At 40.8% G+C, this 22,197-nt stretch overlaps 1 protein-coding gene across 1 annotated transcript; it reads right to left on the minus strand.

Annotated features, from left to right (window-relative positions):
- Positions 1 to 9,259: 9,259 nt before the first annotated feature.
- LOC120556472 (synaptotagmin-5) lies at positions 9,260 to 22,041 on the minus strand. The gene is made up of 5 exons (XM_039796117.1): positions 21,903 to 22,041; positions 18,658 to 19,661; positions 13,484 to 13,655; positions 11,387 to 11,553; positions 9,260 to 11,232 (listed from the first exon to the last, which is right to left on the minus strand). Exons 1-5 carry the CDS (start codon positions 21,922 to 21,924, stop codon positions 11,083 to 11,085), a joined length of 1,515 nt encoding a protein of 504 aa, XP_039652051.1. The 5' UTR covers positions 21,925 to 22,041; the 3' UTR covers positions 9,260 to 11,082.
- Between the last annotated feature and the right edge of the window lie 156 nt (positions 22,042 to 22,197).

Here is a 22,197-nt window from a genome sequence, read left to right on the forward strand (position 1 = left end):
GTAAGCCCTCTTGTCTGCTCTTACCTTCTTCTTTACAAGTCGGTCTACTTCCCTGTATTCCGATTTGTACTTCTCTTGCAGACTTTGCTTCAAGTACCATTTTTTTTAAGGTCTCTCTGGTTTTCAATGGATTGCCAGGTGTCAGTTGTTATCCACTCCTTTTTATGTTTTGTTGTTCCCAGACAAGCTTTGCTGGTTTCTGAATAAGTTTTCTTGATTTGTTCCCACTTGTTATTGATTTCCAGAGGTGTCAAAAGTATTCACATTCATTACTCAAGTAGAAGTATAGATACTAGGGTTTAAAAAGACTTCTGTAGAAGTAGAAGTATCAACTCAAGCTTTTTACTTAAGTAAAAGTGTAAAAGTAATGGTTTCAAAACTACTTAAAGTATAAAAGTAAAAGTAATGTAAGGGGCAAAAAATGCCATTAAGGACAAAAGCTTAGCCCGCCCCACAGGGGCCTATAGCGCACTACCCCACCTCCACAAAAAACATTTTTCTAAAGGCCATAATGATTATAATGATGTTATATTAAAATCATATGTACGAACTCAGAAGGGCTGAAAAAGGTGACACATCTCTGAGTCTGTGTTTTTCAGACAACAGCAGCTACAGTCTGGTGTTACAATTCTCTCCAGTGAAATACAGACACCCTTTACACTGTTTAGCTGTCAGCGTTTTAACCGTGTTTACTCCAGCTGCTAGCTAACGGTAGGCTAACGTTACCTGCTGTCGAGTGTAGCGTTAACTAGCGTCCCATGCAGCGATGTTTCAGTTCCCTCTAATGTCCGTTTTCGGAGCATCAGAGAGAAGCGCGGGCATTTAAGTGGCACCTAATAAGGCACCGAAAGCCGCGTTGCTATTCGGTCTGGTAGATAACGGTCGTTAAGGCACCGGTGCCGTATTAGCACCGGGTCTGTGCAGGGTGTCGGAATGGTATATGTTTATACTTCTCATCCAACTACAATCAAATTCACTCTCTCCGGGAGATCGCGATTTATCTGCATAGGGTTTTTTGTGCGTTTTTTTGAATGACGACAAGCCGGAATGAAAACAAGCCAAACTGAAATAGGAGTAACGAGGCTATTTTTAAAATGTAAGGAGTAGAAAGTACAGATAATCAGTGTTGGTCATCTTACTTTAAAAAAGTAATTAGTTACAGTTACAAATTACTTCTCCCAAAAAGTAATTGAGTTAGTAACTCAGTTAGCACATTGTAAAAGTAATTAGTTACTCAGCAAAGTAACTGTGACGTTATTTTTTATGTTCTATAACGCTATTACGTTCTATAACATCTTTAACGTCAAAGATATTTATATTAACTGATTGAAGAATAAAAACACTATATACAGTATCACCTGTTGCTGACCCGAAAAATTGAGCGTTGCTTGTTTTAACAGAGTGGCTCAGTCTCCTTCGCTGAAGCTCACGCTAGCTGTATTTGGGCTTGGGGTTGGGTTAGCAGCAGCAACCAGTGTCGTGTTAGCATGTGTTGATGTGAGGTGCTTCATAAGATTCGAGTTGCTTGAGGCAGACGTGGATAAAGTCTTTTTTCCTGGGCATAGCGTGCATGTTCCATAAACATTCTTGCCTTTAATTTCAATGAGCGAGAAGTAGTGCCGGGTACTTCCAGTTCGAGAACTTGAATTTCCCTGGCTCGCCGCTGTCTTGTGTTTAGTGGTAGTCAGAGCGTGCAGTGAGACAGCGTGAGCAGGGCATCCGCCCACCCAGCCAATCATCATCGCATTTGCAACGTTGTCATCATCCCCACCCCTGTTCTCTCCAGGCAGCTGGTGTGGAGCCAAAGCCGGACACCTCGCGCTTCATTCAACCAAGTAACGCGCCACTTTACATTCTCATAACGGCGTTGCAATGATGGGAAATGTAATTAATTAGATTACTCCGTTACTGAAAAAATAACGCCGTTAGTAACGCCGTTATACTTAAACGCCGTTACTCCCAACACTGCAGATAATTGCTTGAAAATGTAAGGAGTAGAAGTAGAAAATCTGCTGTAAAATAATTACTCCAGTAAAGTATAGATACCCAAAATTTCTACTTAAGTAAGGTAATGAAGTATTTGTACTTCGTTACTTGACACCTCTGTTAATTTCATTATTATCTGGTTGCGTGAAGGCATTTATTTTTGTCCTGAACTCTTTAGTTTGAGCTTCAGGACTGCTGTTACCAGGTGGTGGTCACTGTTGACATCCACTCCTCTCCTTACTCTGACATCCAGAAGTGATCGTTTCCAGGTGCCATTTATCATAAGGTGGTCTATCTGGTTCTTGTCTCTTCCATTGGGGGAGCACCAGGTTAGCTTGTGTATGTCATGGTGCGGGAAGAGAGTTCCTCCGATGATGAGGTCATAGGAGGTACAAAGTTCCAGTAGCCGTTTTCCATTCTCATTCATGGATCCACATCCTTCACTCCCCATTGCTCGGTCGTAGTTTGTTTTATCGGAAGGTTTAAGAAAACAATATGGGAAAACTCTCTTGTCTTTTATTCATAGTTATTCTGTTCTGTTATTCTGTCCGATGATGGAAGAGGTTACTGACAGCCTGTGCACTCCGAAGGTACACTACTCCACTGCTATTGATCTGGGTGCTAAGTGGAAGCAGAGCACAGTCAATACATGTGGCCAAGATGGGGTGAGACAGTCAGGTGAATTAGACTGAGGCAAGAGCACTGAGGTAATATTCACAACTGCATTTTATATGTCCATATCTGTTTTAAAAATGGAGCTCATACATGATACTGCATACTCGTACATCTAATTTACTCCTACTTAACTTTAGGCCTCTTTGATTATGTACCTTTGAGGTCTTGCTAAGTTGAATTTCAAAATGCCAAGTTGTGTCTATCACTTTGTTTCCATAGTTATAAACGGTTATCTTTTCTGGTAAGGCAGTGTGTGGGAAGTAGTTTTGTTTTCTAGATTGACTTTTTTCTGTGTTCTGAAAGAAAAGTATTTTTTTTTACTTTTTTTCATTGCTGCCAGGGTGGGAAATTAACTTTTTTGCCCACCAGCCAAAGTGGTTTTACCAGCCACTTTTTCCGGAATTCAAATTTATAAAAGAAAGTGCACTAGCATATTTTTAATTGCGTCAATAAATTAGTTTTTATTATTAATACATATTTTATTAATATAATGTATTTATTATATTATATATCTAATTTGAACATATGTGTCAGTGGCTTGTTGATCTTTACATTGTTAGTTAATTTCCTATCCTGGCCTGGGACACACATTCATACGGTTTGATAATGGACTTATTGGACTTTAACTTATCATTGATCTTACAATAACGAGAGTAGCTGGCCTCAATTTAGGTCATCCTGTACGTCTCATTCTCCGTTTTTTCCTGCATCCACCGTGTGTGTGTGTGTGTGTGTGTGTGTGTGTGTGTGTGTGTGTGTGTGTGTGTGTGTCTCATCAGTTGCGGGGTAGAATTGAGCAGCAGAGAGCCGACAGGATTAAAACGGCAGCAGCTTTCAGCGACTTAAACATCGTTACAGTCTACATTGATGTTAAAATCTATACAGGTTGGCAGGACGGTCTGAAATGTTTTGCATGGTCTTTTGCTGTATGTTTTGTCAATGCGGCACTTGTTTGAAAAGCACCTTCTCTTCTTTACTTCGCGCTCAACAGTTTGTACATCCATAGCTACTGCTGACTCCGCGGCGGGCCTCTTAACACCGGGGATATGTCGCCACATTTTTTTAACCGATAATTTTCCTTTCATCTGTACCTCAGCTCAGCTAGCTACATGGTGTCACGGACAAGCGCTGAAAACTACTTGACTATGCGTGGTCAAAGCCCCGGCTGTGAACGGTTTCATTTCGTATAAGTTCTTCACAATAAAAGTCCTCTGTTATTTTGGTATTTGAATGTTTTTATTATGAAGCAGCAAAATCCAGAAATGTTGGGGATTCATAAGCAGTAACGTAACGCGACTCCGAAGCATTGTGCATTGTTACTTAGCAACAGCATTCTTTGCCAAAAGCTGTCCAATCCGTTACATGGAATGTTTTACAATCCACCCGCCACTGTGGACTTTGAAAAAATACCCGCCATTGGCTGGTGGCGGGTGCTAATTTCCCACCCTGATTGCTGCACTGGAAAACAGTTGCTTTGAGCTGAGCGTGTACAGTAGGTGGCACGCCTCAGCATCCAATTTAGCATAGTGGACGACATGTTCCCTGTACCCCAAAACAGAAAGTCCCTGCTGTCTCTTCAGATGAAAGCAGGTACAGAGTGACTGAGGCAGTAAATGTCAGACCGTGGGTCTAGTGAAGGCCACTGGAGCAGCGCAAGACTAAAACAGTGAGTCACGGATGTGTCCTGCCGTGCAGTGAGGAGGATGTTAGAACTCCGTAAGGCTGGAGATCATTAGTTCTTAAATCATTAGCCAGATTTAATGGTTAGCAATGATAGTTTCTATGCTAATCTAAGTTCTCCATTTTATATACCATCACCTGATTTTTTTCCCCACACAAACCATCTGCGATGCCTGCACTCTCACATATTGTACATGGATAAAAGTTTGTCAGTATGATCCATGCACTGTGGAAATATTACTGACTTCTACCCAGATAGGTGCACAGACAGGTAGAGAAGCTGGCATGTGTGGATCAATAATGCCAAAACCAGAGATGTTCCGTTACCAGTATCGGTATCGGCTCCGATACTGCCTAAAACGCTGGTATCGGTATCTGGAAGTACTGGAGTTTATGCACCGATCCGATACCACGTAATAAAGCCCTAAAGAAAATCTAGGTTAAAGTAGTTTATTTATGTTCTTTTTCATGTTATAACTGACTGTCAAACTGGAGAATAAAAGAAAGTTCTGTGGCATTCATTGTTTGTGTTTGTTCATGTTTCACAAAGAGTTTAACCTGAGCCAGACTGACAACAAAGATAGAAATCCTATCACATCCATACAGGGATAGTAGTATACAGCCGTTAAAACATAATAAAATATATGACACACTGGTATCGGTATCGGCCGATACGCAAGTTCAGGTATCAGAATCGGTATCGGGAAGCAAAAAATGGTATCGGGCCATCTCTAGCCAAAACACAGCCGACAGTCAGACCAATAGAGGGGTGTTCAGGGACTGTGTTCAAATTTGTTTATTTGTCATGAATCCAGCATCCTGAGCCTGTTTTGCCTATGTTTTGTTTTGCTCTAACCTGAGGTTCGTTATTCTGAGTTTCCCTGAACACATCCCGGCTGATTCACCAACTGCCTACACCTGCTGCTGTCTGCACACCTGGTCCTACTTACCATCCACTGCACCATTTAAGCCGTGACCAGACAACCGTTCCCTGTCGGATCGTTAGCGTACACAGTATGTTGTTGCTCTTGTATCAAGCTCCTAGTTTTTGCCAAGTCTTTTGCTATTTTTGCTCCTTTTTTCCTGTCGCTAATCAGCTGCCTGTTCCTCTGCCTGCAGATCCTCACCTGGATTGTCACTCTCACCTGCCTGGCTGTCGACTTCACTGCAGTGCATTTGGATCAGCACAAAACCCTGCCACCTTCCAGCCTCACTCCCTGCCGACCAACTGGACCAAACCATTTCCACATTCTATTCCAAATAAAAACTCACCTTGTACAACTACTTACCTTGTCCTGGTCTGCGTTTGGGTTCCTGCACTGGACTAATCCTGACAATATTAGGATAAAAGCCCTTGAGATGTACCATCTTGTTTTTGGAGGGGGTGTCAATACTGTATATCACAATCACTACATAACAACAGAGAAGGTAAATTAAATTTTTTTTTTAAATAGAATTATACAATTATAACGTACAAACAGGGGGATAAAAACAAAACAAAAGACAGACCACATACATTAAATTGATCAAAATATTACAACCACTAGGTGGCCAAAAGGGCCAATAACATAAACAGTAGAGTGTGAATGGATCACCAAATACAATATAAATATTAATTTGTGCGCATTGGGTAGCTCACCTGGTAGAGCGCACGCCCATATACAGAGTCTTATTCCTTGACTCAGCAGCTGGGGGTTCAGTTCCGACTTGTGGCCCTTTGCTGCACGTCACTGCCCCTCTCGCTTCGCTTCCATGTCTAAGCTGTCCTGTCAAAAATAAAGGCCTAAAATGCCCCAAAAAACTTCTTAAAAAAACATACCAAGTTGAAATGGATCTAAAATCAACAGGTATATTATTCCAATAAGCTGGTGCTTTAAACTTTAAAGGTCTGACTGCTGCTTATTGGACTGGACAGAGTTAGCTTTTGTTTAATTTTTCTGTCTTTATGTGCAAGAGAACATAGTGTCTAGTCCACTTAGTGTCAAGGTAGTTATATTTTACGTGCTTGTTTTCTGAGAGGAGAGAATATGAAACACTGTTTTGGTTCACAGTGTAGCATTATGCAGCATCTGTTTCCTCTGTTACAAGTTCAGCATTGTTACACAAAGTATAATGTTTGATACCCCAATTTAAAGAGAGGATTATTACCCTTTTAATGTGCAAAAATGCAAATACACATACAATTACATGTTCAGTGCAGTTTTTATAAGGTCTCCCTCTTCTTCTTCTCATGTTCTCGTCTCTCACTTCCAAACTGTTCGGTTTCGCAGCATCTGATCCAGGGAATCCAAAAGCTGCTTTGATGCAACAGTGGCAGGGTTACTGCCGGCCCACATAGAGAGATGATAACACTACGGATAGATCAAGAAAATTCTCATTTACTTAGCCTTCCCCAGCACAGGGGGGCAGATCAGAGGAATGAAGAAAGAGAGGCATGTCTGTATCAAATGCTTTGCAGCCTCATGCCAGGAATGTTTTTCCATATCCTTTACACTAAACGGGATGTGCAGCATGTTGTGCTTTCATGTTTAAAGGGTTTATCTCCAAGCACCACAGAAGCATCTTGGGAAAATATTTTCTCAAATTCACTTTCATTAAATCAGTATTGCGAAATTACAGGGCAAACCCTATATCGGTATTGGTAAATAATGGTTATAGATTGATTTAATTTTACTGCCTGCTTTATTAAGTTTATACTTTAGGTGTCCACAGTTGGGTACTAAGGAAATGCCAGATACATTCATGTATTGTGCCAACTTACAAATAAATACATTAAATAAACCAACAGTCAAATTAACTATTTTTAACTTTGCTCTGGACCTTCTAGAGTAACCTCAAGCATATCTGGATAGAGAAAGATCAAATGACAGAGTGAGGAAGGGAGCCATGAATGGGAAGCATGACTTGATATGATGAGTGTAATTAAGTGAGAGAATGTGTTTTCCATCCAACTGGGCTCATGAGATATAAATTTGCACATTTTACAAATAGTGATGGTTTTCCGACTTTCCGTGGCTTTTTGTGTGGGTGTGTGCATTCGTGTGTGCACTGTTACTGTGTGTGTGTGTGTGTGTGTGTGTGTGTGTGTGTGTGTGTGTGTGTGTGTGTGTGTGTGTGTGTGTGTGTGTGTGTGTGTGTATATATGGCAGTAGTCACATTTGTTTGGTGGTCCGATGTGACATAACATCACCCTAGGAGTTAGATGACATCACATTTGGATTGCACATTCTATGGTATTTATAACTATCTGACGGATGTCACAGACTCTGAACAGGAAATAATAACTTCAATATTTAGTCATGAAGCATACAGTTGCCACAACATATCTGCCAGGACCAGATGATTTGAAGGCAAGCAGGGTGAAAAATCCAGCAGGAAAAAAAGGTTTGTAGGCTATATGTCTCAGGAATAGGAATCATCAAGACTAGTGTCTCTGTGGGCTCGTAGAGTTTTAGTTTTCCAATATTACAGACAATTGAGTTGTATTCATTTTATTGAATGAAAGACTTCCAGCTGCAAAGCAGAACATATTATTGTTAAAATCACCATGATGGCTGTCACAACGTCAGAGGAGTTTAGTTATTCACCGTCTCTGGACTAGCTCCAGCAATTGTCTCTTAGTGACATCATCATTACAGCCAGGTTTATCCATGCTAGCTGCATCACTCTATGGATGGCAATGTCTGTGGGCTTGTCTGTCGGTCCACCACTGTGGCCCAGACATAACTAAATATCTCCACAACTATTAAAGCCATTGAAAAGTACAGACATTAATTTTCCCCTAGAGGAAGGATCCCTAATGACTTTGGCAATCCTGTGATTTTTCCTCGAGTTGCCACCAGGCGTTTGGCGTTTGCGGCTTTCAGTGAATTGTCTGTCCATTACTACAGCATGTTTAACTGTATAATCAAATATCAAAATGTTAGCATGCTGACGCACAAAAATAAGACGACGAACATGGTAAACATTATCCTTGCTAAACATTACCATGTTAGCAGTATCATTGTGAACATGTTAGCATGGTGATGTTAACATTTAGCTCAAAAGCTCACAGCTCTGCCTAAGTTATTGTATTAGGATATCTTTTGACAACTGGCTGGGGACTACAGCTGGAAATTAGCCGTAGAGGCTAAAGCTGCTCCTTTTACTGTACAGTGAATTAAAGGGGACTGTCCATGACATTACATACAAACTAATAAACTAAACTAAACTAAAGTCCAGTTGGTATAGAGTTTCTAGCATGGCTGTAGACTCTGATGGTGCTTACTTAGGCTACTGCTACTGGTGGTGTCGGTGTTCTGTATTTTGAATTGACACAATAAGGCGCAACGCCACCACTGTGGCTCCTAACTACCTCTTATGCAACTAACTAATTACCTGTACCATACACCACAGGCTGCTGCTATCCACCGACATTAATGTAATCTAATCATACAGCTAAAAAAAGATGGAAAATACAGGAAATAGGCTAGTTGGCAATATGACTATATAATAAGTTTGAAGCTCATGCTTCACTTTGTTTTTAGTTGGTAAAAAGGAATCAGGGAACCTTTTGCCGACAGAATTCTCTCCTCTACCATTTCCCTGGCTGTGGTTTTTCTGGTTGCCATGGTCTTGCAGCGGGCCACAAAAAGTTGAAAAGGTTGACCTATCATAAACTCCAAATGCAGCGGCCAATAGCCATGTGCTTTCACAAGAGTGGCAGCCAACCTCTCCCTCTTTGCAGCTGCCGCTAGTGCCTGCCTCTGCGACATAACTAAAATCATTATGGATAGATTTTCATTCCAGCAGAGTATGAAAATCACAATGCAGTGGATTTGTAATGTTGCTGTAGATAGACTGAACAATTTCCTCTTTATTTTGTTTCACAGTTATGTGAATGTGATGTGGTGTCTGTCAGCAGGATGAAAACTCTCTATACATTTCCAAACATTTTTAATGCATGAAATGACCAAATTGACATGATCCTTTTCACAAACATATATGTAATCATCGTTTTCGTCTTTTTCAAAGAAATTAATATTCAAAAACTCAATAGAATCCACATCTTTGGCAAAATGTATTTTATATAATAACAATTTATTCTAATTTCTTTGAAACTGTTCCCTTTTAAAAGCAAAGACATTCATATACAGTTGAGATAATACGTGTCACCAGCAGGCATCAACATGGTCAATATACTACTAATACAAACACAACAATTCCTTCCCAGAAACCAAAAAACGTTGCATATTAATGTTAAAAACATATTACATTTTCTGTCATTATTATATATGTGACAGGTGCTGAATATTAAGATTTGTTTTGTTCAAACCCCTTCAGTTTCTTAGAGTAGGTGCCGCGTTTTTCAATTACTGAAATGAGTAAGTGAAGTGTTATAAAGAAATGTTTCTGTAGTCTGGACTTCTGTAGTTTGGACAATGTGTCTTGTGGCTATAAAGAGGAAGAAAAATAATATTCCTATCCCACAGAGTAATATCTTAATTATTTTATTAAAAAATAAATCTAAATGTGATGAATTTGGCATTGATTGACTAACTGACTGAATGACAGATGATTTCATTCATTGTAGGTTTTTGACTGCCTTATATTGACTCTGCAAGTCTGTCTAAAATAGACCACATCTATTTCTGTTTTACAGTATTCCATTGACTGCAGTGAAAAGTCAGTCCATGCTAAAGTCATCATGCGATCAATGCTATTCTTCATTGAGGCTTCTCTTGGATTGAGAAGACACAGTTGCAGATTGTGTTAAATAATAAAATCCAATAGCAAGGGAGCCACAGTGTATGAGTAGTACATGGCAGTCAATTACGGTTTTTGGTAATGCTGCTGCTTGGTCACAATCGTTTGGCGAAAGACCTTATGTTACAGCAGACACAATGTAAAGTGGCTCTTCACTCTTGTATTTATCTGTTTTGCATTTTTATTGAATAAAGTCGTAATTATTATAGAAATCTTTAAGCCATGTAAGTATACAGTAAATTCAGAACCGGGCTGTGGCATCTGTGAACCAACATGTTTATTGTAGCTTCCAGTGGATGAAAAGAGAACAAAATTTACAAATCCTTCTGGGAACTGATCAAAGGAAAAAAATTATTTAGCAGGCATGCCACACAAAGTGAAGCCACTGTAATGGCCTCGTACATATTCGTAAGGAGAGGTGTTTACAGTATTGTTTGTGGATAAATTATGGCACAGTAATGCACTACAGCAAACCACGAGTGGCAACATATACTGTATACTCCGTAACTTTCAACACAACATTTGTAGCCTCTGGGCACAATACAAACAGTACCACAACATCAGCACAAGTTGCATACAACCCAAATGATACAGTTAAACAGACTACAGTTTTAAGAAGTCACAGTGGAAATAATCACAAAGGCAATGCTGGGATGCAGAATACTGTTGATATGGTGAAAGCTGCCGCACATCCCTGCTCCATACGGTGATCAGTACTTCTCCCTCTAAAGTTTTGCAGCTACTCATGGACCATGGACTCATGGATGTAAATGTTTGTCTCTCCCTAAAACATCATGCCCAGTTATTTCATTCATGAACATTATATGTTGATAATGATAAATGACATGGAAATCTAAAATAAAAAATAAAACGACTAAAAAGAAATACTTTGAAGCATGTGCACCCTAATCGCATGTTATTCCCACTCCACCTCTGCGTTTCACTCACTGGGCAGCGGATGGACAGCAGCGCAGTCCCACAGTCTGTCAATCAGTCCTACAGCATATCTGATTGGATGATGTGCCAGCGAGCTGTCTCTATTTGACCCCGACTGCACATTTCCTTCCAGTGTCCCTGTCCCGCCTCTGTGGCATCGCTGCCAATCAACACACGGCCCAGAATACTGCTTTTGGTGTACAGACGGCCCTGTAGATACATAGACATAACTGAATTAACAACTATGAAGATATTCAGTTACTAATACCTCAGCATATTTACATAAAACTGCATGTCGCTGTTTAACATGTAACGTAGGCTATACAGTATCAGGGACTTTGCCAACAAATGTAGAACTTCTTACCTGCATAACGATAAACTCAAGGACCAATGGTAGCTGAGTGATGTCACCAGAGGGCAGGTCAAACAGGAATGGAGCGTTCCAGATTGGGTTTGCACCGCTGGCCCCTTTGGTCTCCTTGGTACCAATTACTTTCCCATCCTGACGCAGGTTGATGACAACGTAGTGGTCTATGGAGAAAACAGTTACACCGCAGTCATGACTTTGTTTTATTTAGTTCAGACGTGTTTTTATTTATTTATGTCATACAATATTTGGATGAAATTGTTCCTTCCTACAAGGGTAAACAAATACAAAAGGAGCAGCAAAATCATTGGTTCAAAATCTTCAAATTTTGTGGTTGTTGTTGGTGTTAGCGAATGAATGTGCACGTCACTGCAGTCTTGTGTGTTGTTTTATCTCCACATGGAACAGTCTACGCATCTACATCCTCATGAACCCTTCTCCACTCTATGCGTCATCACTTGCAAAACATGATTTCCCTTGTAAATCCATTTTAACATGCTAATTAGATTCACTAAAATTAAAAAGCAAAGCGTCATTGTCAGACACAAATCGTGCATCTGCATACAGCATGTACAGTATTTACATATTTCAGAAACAATTTGATCCTGAAACTCACAAAGAACAAATTACTGACCACGTAGCCTCGAAACGGTCACTTTAAGTGTGCGGAAACCAAGACATTAAAGTAGTTTTCCTCTTACAGAATCTTCTGTTTGCTCCTCTCCTAACCAGTATCCTCAAAGCAGAGCTTTAAATCAGATGCAGTGAGATATGATAAACACAGGAAGGGAAATGACACCGGACAGATCGGTTCCTAATCTGATTATACTACAAGCCAATCAAGGATCCGGTCTGTCTGACTGTGTCTGAGGCAATAGAGGAGAATACAGACAGAGGCTTATGAGGCAGTTTACATGTCGACCAGTGTGTGCAGCTTACAGTGTCAGTATAATAAAAAAATTTGCAAAGTGCAGGCAGTAACTTGAACTAAAGCTGTTTGCAAATGTTTGAAATCTCAACCAGAAAAGGTTCAAATACATTTAGAGTCTTAGAATTGGAAGTCTTTTCAGACAAAATACTGAGAGACCGTTCTTAAAGTGGCAATACCCACTATTTTTTTGTTGACAATGGTTCACATGACTACTTGTATGTGAGAATTGTTGCTTGTAGCCAAGAGAAATCTCAATCATTCCCAAACTTGCAGACTGAGAGGGTAGCTTTATGTAAGGAGATAACATAGGCACAGGGTAATTATTGCTAACTAAAATGCTAGTTAACATTAGTAATTAAAGCTAAACAGCTAAAGTGAGTCGAAACTGCCTGCGAGCTTCTCCTGTATTGTACGGTAATTTCTCTACTGTGCGAAAGTGTCGTTAGCCTATTTTTACAAAAACGTCTGCTACGGAGCCATAACGTGAGATACAAGGTAATGGAGCCTTTTATACATTGTCGTGTTTCTTTAGAAATAAACAATGGACAAATAGAGTCTTTAAACGCTTCAGATGTAAAGTTATTCACTGTCAAAGTGGCGCCAAAATGAATGGCAGTCAATGGAATGCTAACAGGATGTGATTGCTTGTTAGCATCAAAATGACGCCATAGGAGCTACGCGTTCTGAGGAGAAGCTTACTCCCTTGCATCAACCAGCTTTCCAGCAGCGGCAGGAAGCTGTTTTCAATAAAATAACTTACTTACTCTTACAAATAGAAGGATAAAGAATTTGAATCACTACATGTATTACAGTTTTACCTAACATCTGCAACTGAGTGAACTGATCCCAAACCAGTTGTTATTGTGTCTTTAGGATTCTACTTACCAAGTCATTTGTCCAAATGCTTAAAACCTACAGTATTTACACGTTTTCCAGACAAGCAAGCTCTTCTGAAGCAAATACAAAAGTAGCGTGACATTGCTATTTTTCCCTAATCTACCTTAAGTAGTTGCAGTTGCCATCAATTAAACCAGACCTTAAACACAGATGTGGCACACACTGTTAGGTACAACAGATCAGAAAACACGTATATGTGGCATTACGTAAGGCAATGGCAAACCACCTATTTTATTGTTTGGATATGAATTCATTCCGGTCTTTACCTGGCGCTCCTGGGATCCGTGTGAGCTTTGCCAAGTTCTCAGCCTTTCGGACCAACACCTTGATGCGTTGGGCCAATGCCTGGTACTGCAGCAGGATGAACAGCTGGCCTAAAGCCCGAGGCACACACACCGAGCTCTTCCTGTGACCAAATGTTTCCTGAGAACTCACACTCTGAGGGTGGAAGGAAAGATAAATAAAAAAATGTGAGAGATTAAGTAAGAGGGGGAAAATGTCTTCTTTCACTGAGCAGATGTTTCCTTCATCCAGACTGGGAATGAAATGAAATAAAACCAAGGAAAGAAACCATGGGAATGGGACAGATTCAAGCTGTAAAGCATTTAAAACTCATGCTCGTGAATATGTTTCTAGTTCTGTCAGTAAATGAGTCGACCGAGGCATTGAAACTTTCAGAATCAAGGTTTCGGTGCCCCTTCATAGGGATTCGCCTTTAATCACTGCCTGCCAAAGTAAAGGAGCAGGTAAGGAGTTTCAATTTGTATAAGTGTTTCTTCATCAGAATGATATAGCCCAAATATAATCAGTGTTATTCATGAGGTATCTTGGATTTGACCTGCCTGAGGAGCTCAGCAGGACTGAATCTGTATCACATTTCCAATCACTTAATGTTAATCTGTAATATTGGTTATATATAGCTGTCAGGGTTAAGCATTGTGTTGCCAAATTGACCACCCTTTCTTAAATAATACAGACATGCATGCACATGATGGTAATTTCCATCTGATTTCATGTCAGATCTCATTAGCTTGCATTGTTTGGGGCGCGATGAGTCACCGTCACCGAGTCACCGAGTGTTTGCCCGCCGGCAACTTTCTGAGGCCGGGCAGTAGAGTGTGAAGGCGATTTCATTCAACAAGTGAGTTTCGGTTCACTGCCTCTGTCTGTAACTATACAGTAGCACTTCGCCTCAGAGCCCTTCACCCACACTTTCACTGCCTTTAAAAAGGAGAGACGTTATTCTGCAAAACACACATTACCAAGAAAACATTAAAGCTATAGCAACATTTGTTTTTCAGTGAAGTAAAGTGTTTCAACCTCTCATCAAACTGTCCAGCTGATGCTGGTCACTTCATAGGCAGCTTCCTAATGGTAAAGCCTTTCAACATTAGTTTTGGTCTCGTTTTGGGTGAAGGTGCACACTCAGCTTGCTAGCCTTCAGTCCTGAGGAAGCTATCCCTTCACATACTGTATACCAGAGTTGGGACACAGCAATGGCAGCATTACAACTCAGGATGATTATATTTGACTCCAAGTATTTTAGTGTTTATACGTCACATCTTCTTATTAACTATCAACAAAAACAAGACACAAAAAAAATAGTAAATCATGAATCACAACTCCAACTCTGTCCTTCACTGAGCAGTAAAAACTGTGCTGTGTCCCTGACCTGTGTCTCTTTCCTATTTTTCCTATGAAAATTCTAACTGCAGAGATGAACTAATTCTCCTTAAGGCTGGTTCTGAAAACCTGGCTTTACAACCACATCGTCCTCATCTTCAAAATGTGTCATTATCTAAATAAAAAAACAATAAATTGCACTAATGTTGAGAAATATCATGAGGAACATTCTTAGCCTCCGCCAAAAAGATGACACAAAAAAGGTTTGTGGATCTTATTTTTGCAATGAGAATGCAGAAGTCTGTTGTTATTTAGTCTCTTTTAACTTGGGTTACATAACAGACCCTAAAAACTGATTATATGAGTCATCCAGTGGTCTCCAAACTATGGACGCCTCATAAGAAAGAGGGGGAAGTAATATAAGACTGACAAACATCTCCCTCGTCTTACTATTATTTATGCAGGAATGACTGTCTAGTTTCATATGATATCAATATCTTTATCTTCTGTCTAGCTTTAAAACAGAGACTTCTATAGCTTCTGAAAGACAGAAAAGTCGGCTTAAAAGATTTAGGCCTTTTGAGAAAATATTCAGGGCTGGAATCCTAGATGCCATCCCTCTGCTCAGCCCCTGCAAGGGAAACTGCTTTAAGCCCACATGCCGAAATGAGCCAATTTGGCATTAAAGCCCAGCTCAAAATTGTGTGCAGCCAAAGTAAATGAGTGGACCAAGATAAAAGGTGAACATCCAGCAGGAAAAGAGACCCAGAACATTATCTCAATTATAGCTCAGTGACCAAAAAAAAATAACACGCAAAAATTTGGCAGGTAGAATCTAATGGGATCCCCATGATGCTCTGTTCTTAAAGCTCAAAGCAGCAACACATCATAAAAAGAGTTTATGTACAAAATATGGTCATAATATGTTACTGTATATGTTGATCATCATTCTCAGTTCTGTCATCGGTTTATGCATTCATAATGTTATTCTTATTTATGACTGACAATAAAAAGCTGAGGTTAGTGAGAATTTGCCGAGAATGATGTAATAACGATTAAAAATAAAAAGCCTGCATGCTCAGAAAGCTAAGAACACTACAGTACATGTGGACCATCGTGACAACCAATAGCAGCCCTGCTGTGACCAAGCTCATTTTGTGCTAAAATGCACAGTCCTTAAATTGCTGCCGCGTCATCAGCAATACTCCGACCTGGTCCCATTACACTGATTACAACACCTGGTGTTGTACTATAAATCCAGGAAGTGCCTACATTAAAAGATGGAGACCCTACGGCACAGCCTCCGTACACGCCCAACTCTTTAAAGAGTTATCCAGCAGCCGTCTGCTCCACATCCACACCGGTACACACACCCAGCAGCGGCTGGATGTAGGGGAGGATGAACTATGCATGGACATGAGAGGAGGTACAAAGGTAAGACCACCTGACTCTGATCTCCACATGACTGTAAAATGGGAGAAATGATACTAATATCCCTGCCAAGCACACAGCACGTCACTTTGGCAAAAATCAGAGTGACTGGTTGAGTAATGTCCACTGAAACAACAGGACCCCCCCTCCCTTCAAAAGCCAGCTATTAATGCCCTTTGGCAGTGTTTCAAGAGAGCCGCAGAGGGCACGGTGTGGGCGCCCTGCCAATTTGCTACACTCTGCTTGTTTGCTCTGCAGTCTCTAACAACAATGTCACCATGACTAACAACAGTGGAAAAATGGCTAATGGGAGAGCTGATTAGACGCTACATTCCTTCATGGATAAAACATGATATGTGCTATGTATAGGCCTGCCTTTCCCTCGCTGTTTAATCAACTGAAAATGCAGACTTTGTTAAAAATATTTTTTAAAGAAATGATGTTGTACATAGACTAAAAAGGAGTTACAAACCCTACTAACAAGCCACATACACTACTGGTCAAAAGTTTTAGAACACCTCAATTTTTCTAGTTTTTTATTGAAATTTTAGCAGTTCAACTCCAATGAATAGCTTGAAATTGTACAAAGGTAAGTGGTGAACTGCCTGAGGTTAAAAAAAAAAAGTAAGGTTACCCAAAACTGAAAAATAATGTACATTTCAGAATTTTAGGGAACAAGAAATGGGTTAACAATGTAAAGCTGTTCTGCAGCAATGGAGGTTGATCAAGCTTTGAAAGTTGGTGCTACCAAATCCCACAGGTGTTCCAACTTGTCTGGATTACTTACAACCCCCTCTGTTTGTATAAAAGTATTGTTGGAACACATTGTGGTACCGTACCCTCGTGAGCATTATTTGAACAGTATTGTACTGCAGAAAGTAGTGTGTTGCCATAAAAATGGCGGGAAAAGGGCAATTAACAATGGAAGAGAGACAGACCATCATAACACTTAAGAATGTTGGTCTTTCATACAGAGAAATTGCGAAGAAAGTCAGAAAAGGTGTCAGTGAGTACATTATTCTTCAGCATCAAAAGGCACTTAGAAACTGGGGGAAACTCTGACAGGAAGAGGTCTGGCAGACCCAAAGCCACAACAGAATCAGAAGACAAGTTTCTGAGAGTCAACAGCTTGCGTGATAGGCGGCTCACAGGACAACAGCTTCAAGCACAGCTTAATAGAGGTCGTAATAAGCAAGTCTCAGTTTCAACTGTAAAGAGAAGACTTCGAGCTGCAGGTTTGATAGGTCGAGTTGCAGCAAGAAAGCTATTGCTAAGATGTCAGAATAAGAAAAAGAGGCTTGCCTGGGCCAAGAAACATCGTCAATGGACTACTGAAGACTGGAAGAAGGTGCTATGGACTGATGAATCAATATTTGAAATCTTCGGTTCATCACGCAGGATCCTTCTATTTGTAAGACAAGCGAAAGCAAAGCAACCTACAAGTGCCACACATTTATGGGAACTTCTGCAACAGAGTTGGGAAGAACTTTCCGAAGAATATTTGATTTCCATTGTAGAAAGAATGCCACGAGTGTGTTCAGCTGTTATATCTGCCAAAGGGGGCTACTTTGATGAGTCAAACATTTAGAATACATTTTGGTTTATAAATTGATTCCATGATTTCTTTTTTAACTTAAATTGTTCATTTGTTCTATTCTTTCATTTCAGACTACAATAAGACATTGAACTGCATGTATTTCAATAAAAACCTGGGAAAATTGGGGTGTTCTAAAACTTTTGACCGGTAGTGTATCTACACACATGCACAAACAGATACACACAAACTTTAAGATTGTGACACAGTCGCCTCAAAAACTCAAAGACCTGACCCAGTCAGTTCTGGATCTGACAGGACCCAAAAAGACCTGAGAAAAAGCCTCATAACATCAGCACCACGTGCTGCATGCATACCACCCTCATGTTTGTCCGTTTCAATTTTGGTACCTGTGTACAAAGCCAGGCTAGCAGTTTCCTTCTGTTTCCAGTCTTTATACTAGGCTAAGCTAAACTAAGCGAACTAGCTGCTGGCTGTAGCTTCATATTACAGATGTGAGAGTGGTGTTGATCGTTCCATTTAACTCTCTATATTAAGGCGATTAAGTGTATTTCCCAAAATGTTGAACTATTCCTTTAAAGAGTGTTGCATTCTTACCAGGAGACAGCTGGCTCCCTGAGGTGTTTCAAAGTTGTTGTGAATTTTGGTGCCGATAAGGCAACAACTGCCCAGGCTTATAAATTAAATTGTAAGCAGCTCATCAATAAATGCTAATCTTCACGTTTACTAGACTCTGCAGAGTCCTTTACTTGGTTCTTAGGGCATGTTTGGGCTCAGGTCCAGTTGCTGATTCATAAATCAAATGAATGAAATGATGCAATCACCATATACCTTTTTCAGCTTGCTTTTAGTTGGGCTGAGCTGCCTGGTATAGGTGGTAGTCGTGTCTGGCTCCCAATCCATCTGCTCACAGGGCAGCTCCACCACCCCCAGCACAGCCTCTCTTAAGCCTGAGAAGTCCCTGCTGTAGACAGCAAGTCTCAAGGTGCAGGTGCGCAGCTCTTCCACAGAGCCCACCTGCAGCACAAAGGTCTGGCTGTTGAGATCTGGGCTGATGCTGCGGCGCCGAGAGGCCATCTGCTGAGGGGAGGGGCAGAGGGGAGGAAGGCTGGCCCGGACAAACACCCCGGTGCGCTTTCGACTGGCCCCCGACAGCCCCAGGATGTTGACCATCAGGGTGCCACAGGCAGAGGAGAAGACCAAGGAGAAGTGCAGGAGAGGAGATGGTTTGGAGGAGATGGAGAGAGAGTTAGAGCCATACTGTGACAGGCAGGGCTCACCCTGCTGGGTGGGAGCTCTGGCAGCACCTGCAGTCAGTCGACTGCTCTCGCTGTAAAGAAAACTTTCGCCGCTCACGGTGCTGCGGCGACCCATTGCCCGGCGGGACTTGGACACCAGGCTCAGCTTGGCGAGGGAGGGAAGAGAGGCTCTGCCGTGACGTAGTGGTTTACTGGGTGAGCAGGGAACAGCCGGGGTGCTGAGGCGCCGCATTGGAAAAGAAGATCCAGGAGATTCCACCAGCTCAGCTGGTCTGGTAGGGCTGTGGTCAAAGGGCAAAGCAGTGTGGTCATCCTCAGAGGGAGAAAAGCTGATTTTAGATGAAGGGAATTCCAACACGTCCCCATCCAGCTGCTCGTACTGCTGCTTGACAGGCTGTGTACACGGGGACGGCGTCAATGTCACAGTCACCCTCTCAGCAGAATGAGGAGACAAGAAAACTGTCTCCTTGTCCTCCGATGAAACACTCTTCCTCCTGCGACAGCAAAGGATGCATCCGAGAACCAGACAGTAGCAGAACACAGCCAGACCCACAGCCAGCAGGATCTGCAGGTGAACTAGACAGACAGAAAACAAAGCGGTCACAGTTTAATATTGTGTCAGTGGGATTAATGAAGTGATGACGTGAATCTGTGAGCGATCAGGAAAAAGAAAGCAACTGGGAGAAACCAAACAGGCAAAGCGACATATAGACAAGAGTAGAAGAGAAAATTCTAACAAACTAACAAATCAAATCAGCTTTGTGCATTTGAGTGACCTGTCAGTCAAGAAGAAAATGAAAGAGAGACTTTTAATGAAGCCAAATTCATTATGAATGATCTTAGGATATTTGACTCTTACAGTAACATTATCTTGTTGTGTCTGCACTCTGCGTCCTTGATGAGACTAAAAAGGAAATATCTCAGGGTTGTAATCATAATTGTAGAAATGGTATTGTCACAGTTGCTGCTTTGATCCAAAGCAGGAGCAGTGCACATGCAATGCGTTGGTGTTAGTTACCCTTGTAATCAAATTGTGAGGGAGTGAGTGAATAAGTGTGTGTGTGTGTGTGTGTGTGTGTGTGTGTGTGTGTGTGTGTGTGTGTGTGTGTGTGTGTGTGTGTGTGTGTGTGTTTTGTTGTGTGTGTGTGTGTGTGTATTCAGCATTATGATTTTTACCAGTTTAACTATAACGTTATTTAAAACATTTTCCCACACATTATTACTCTACATATGTATTCTATATATGTATGTTCTAGCAGCACTATTATTCAAGTCAAAGATTACATAATTGCTGCACCGTTACATAAAATAATGTAATGTATAATGTAAAATATTATATATTATTCAGATTTTCCTGAACTTAATCTTAGCATATGTAATTAATACATAAAAAAAATGTAATCTTGAATATCATTTCAAAATAAAGTTATATTGGTTTGAACACTCTATATGAAATCATGACGGAGCTGCGCAAGTTACTGAGATTGAAGCCTTTAAAGATGAGCCCTGATGTCTATTTAACGACAGATAATGAGGGTGTATTGGATGACTCATGCAGCATCCCACACACTGGTGGACAGTGGTGAAAACACGGCTGGAAAGCTGTGAGCTTCAGCCAGTGACCATCGCAAGGTAAACAACCACTGAGAATGAAAAGCTGGGTGCTTTTGTTAATAAAGAAGACCATATACTTATATCCAATTCCTAAATTGTTAGGGAGGAATATGATTGTTTCCCCCTCATAAATCAGCCTAAAATATAGGAGGATGTATTAAGTTTAGGTGCCCAACATCTTTGATAGGAACAGATTTGTTTAATCAGGAGCTAAACATTGAGAAAAAAAAACATAAATCCCCTCGGATTATCTGAGGGGCGTGTCCCAATAAATTATCAGAGACTTTAAGCACACTGCACGAGGCGTAGACTTATAAAGATGTGATCACTATCAAAGCAAGGGAGTGCTACCTGTCAGTGCAGATCCATTTCAGCCCAGTCAAAGAGCCTGTGCAGGAGCAGGCAGCTCCACAGACAGCCTCCATTAACAGATGAAAAGTACAGAAGGGCTGGACGCAGCAGTGATGTTCTATTATTTGCCTTTACCCACTCATTCATTATAGCCACATTATTAATGATTATGTATCTAATATCTCATTGTGTAAATATTTTGTGAAAGCACCAAGAGTAAACATTACAATATCGCCGCAAAATCGATATCAATGTATTTGGTCAACAAAATTGTGATATTTTATTTTCTCTATATTGCCCATCAGCTCTAACTCAGACTGGCCAGCCAGTAGACATGATTACAGACCAAATGAGGTAATGGTCAAACCTGACCGGCTCTAATTCAGCATGTGTCTGTGTTTTGCTACTGTGGTGTCTGTGGTAGACTTCACTCAATCATGCACGTACTGTAGTAGTAACAACATGCACTTAGAGTACTTTACATTGGCAGAATGTGTTTGAAGCTTATTCTGATCTGGGTTAGAATAATCTATTTTATTTGTCTGCAAGCTTTTTCATACAAACTTATCTAAAACAAACAACAGAGGCACCTCTCTACAGTTCATGCCTCAGTGTGAGTGCATTCATGTTTGAGGTTAGTTTAACAGGACAAATTGGCAGCATAAGGTTTTTTTTAATGAAAGATGTGCTACGACCTGATATTTTCTTTTTCTTTCTTAATCTCGGAAAAAAAAAAATATATATATATAGGCAACAAGGAAGCCACAAATTAAAACAAAACCGCCATACACAGATTAAAGACCAAACAAAAGCAGTACAAGTTAGAAAGAAGAAGACTTAAGGTTTTCTTACCTCCCAGAGTGTACTGCGACATGTTCCCATTCAGTTTGACGTGTGTGTTGAGTCAGCGTGTGAGCGCTGCTTATGAGCGCGGCGCTGGTGCGCAGGGACCTGAAGCCTTCCAGCCAATGGCTTCGCCGGGTGACTGAGCTTTTATTTCAATCGCACTGATCGTGCGTTGGAGGCAGAAAGGGTCCACTGCCTTCTTCAGAACAGTCCAGCCCACCAGCGCTGCCGTCATTTTATTACACTTATTAGACCTTTAGGTCTTGTGCTTTATGTCTTTAGGAGGACAAATTATAGAAAT

The sequence above is a fragment of the Perca fluviatilis genome, chromosome 3 (genome assembly GCF_010015445.1).
Source record: "Perca fluviatilis chromosome 3, GENO_Pfluv_1.0, whole genome shotgun sequence".
NCBI classification, from domain to species: domain Eukaryota; kingdom Metazoa; phylum Chordata; class Actinopteri; order Perciformes; family Percidae; genus Perca; species Perca fluviatilis.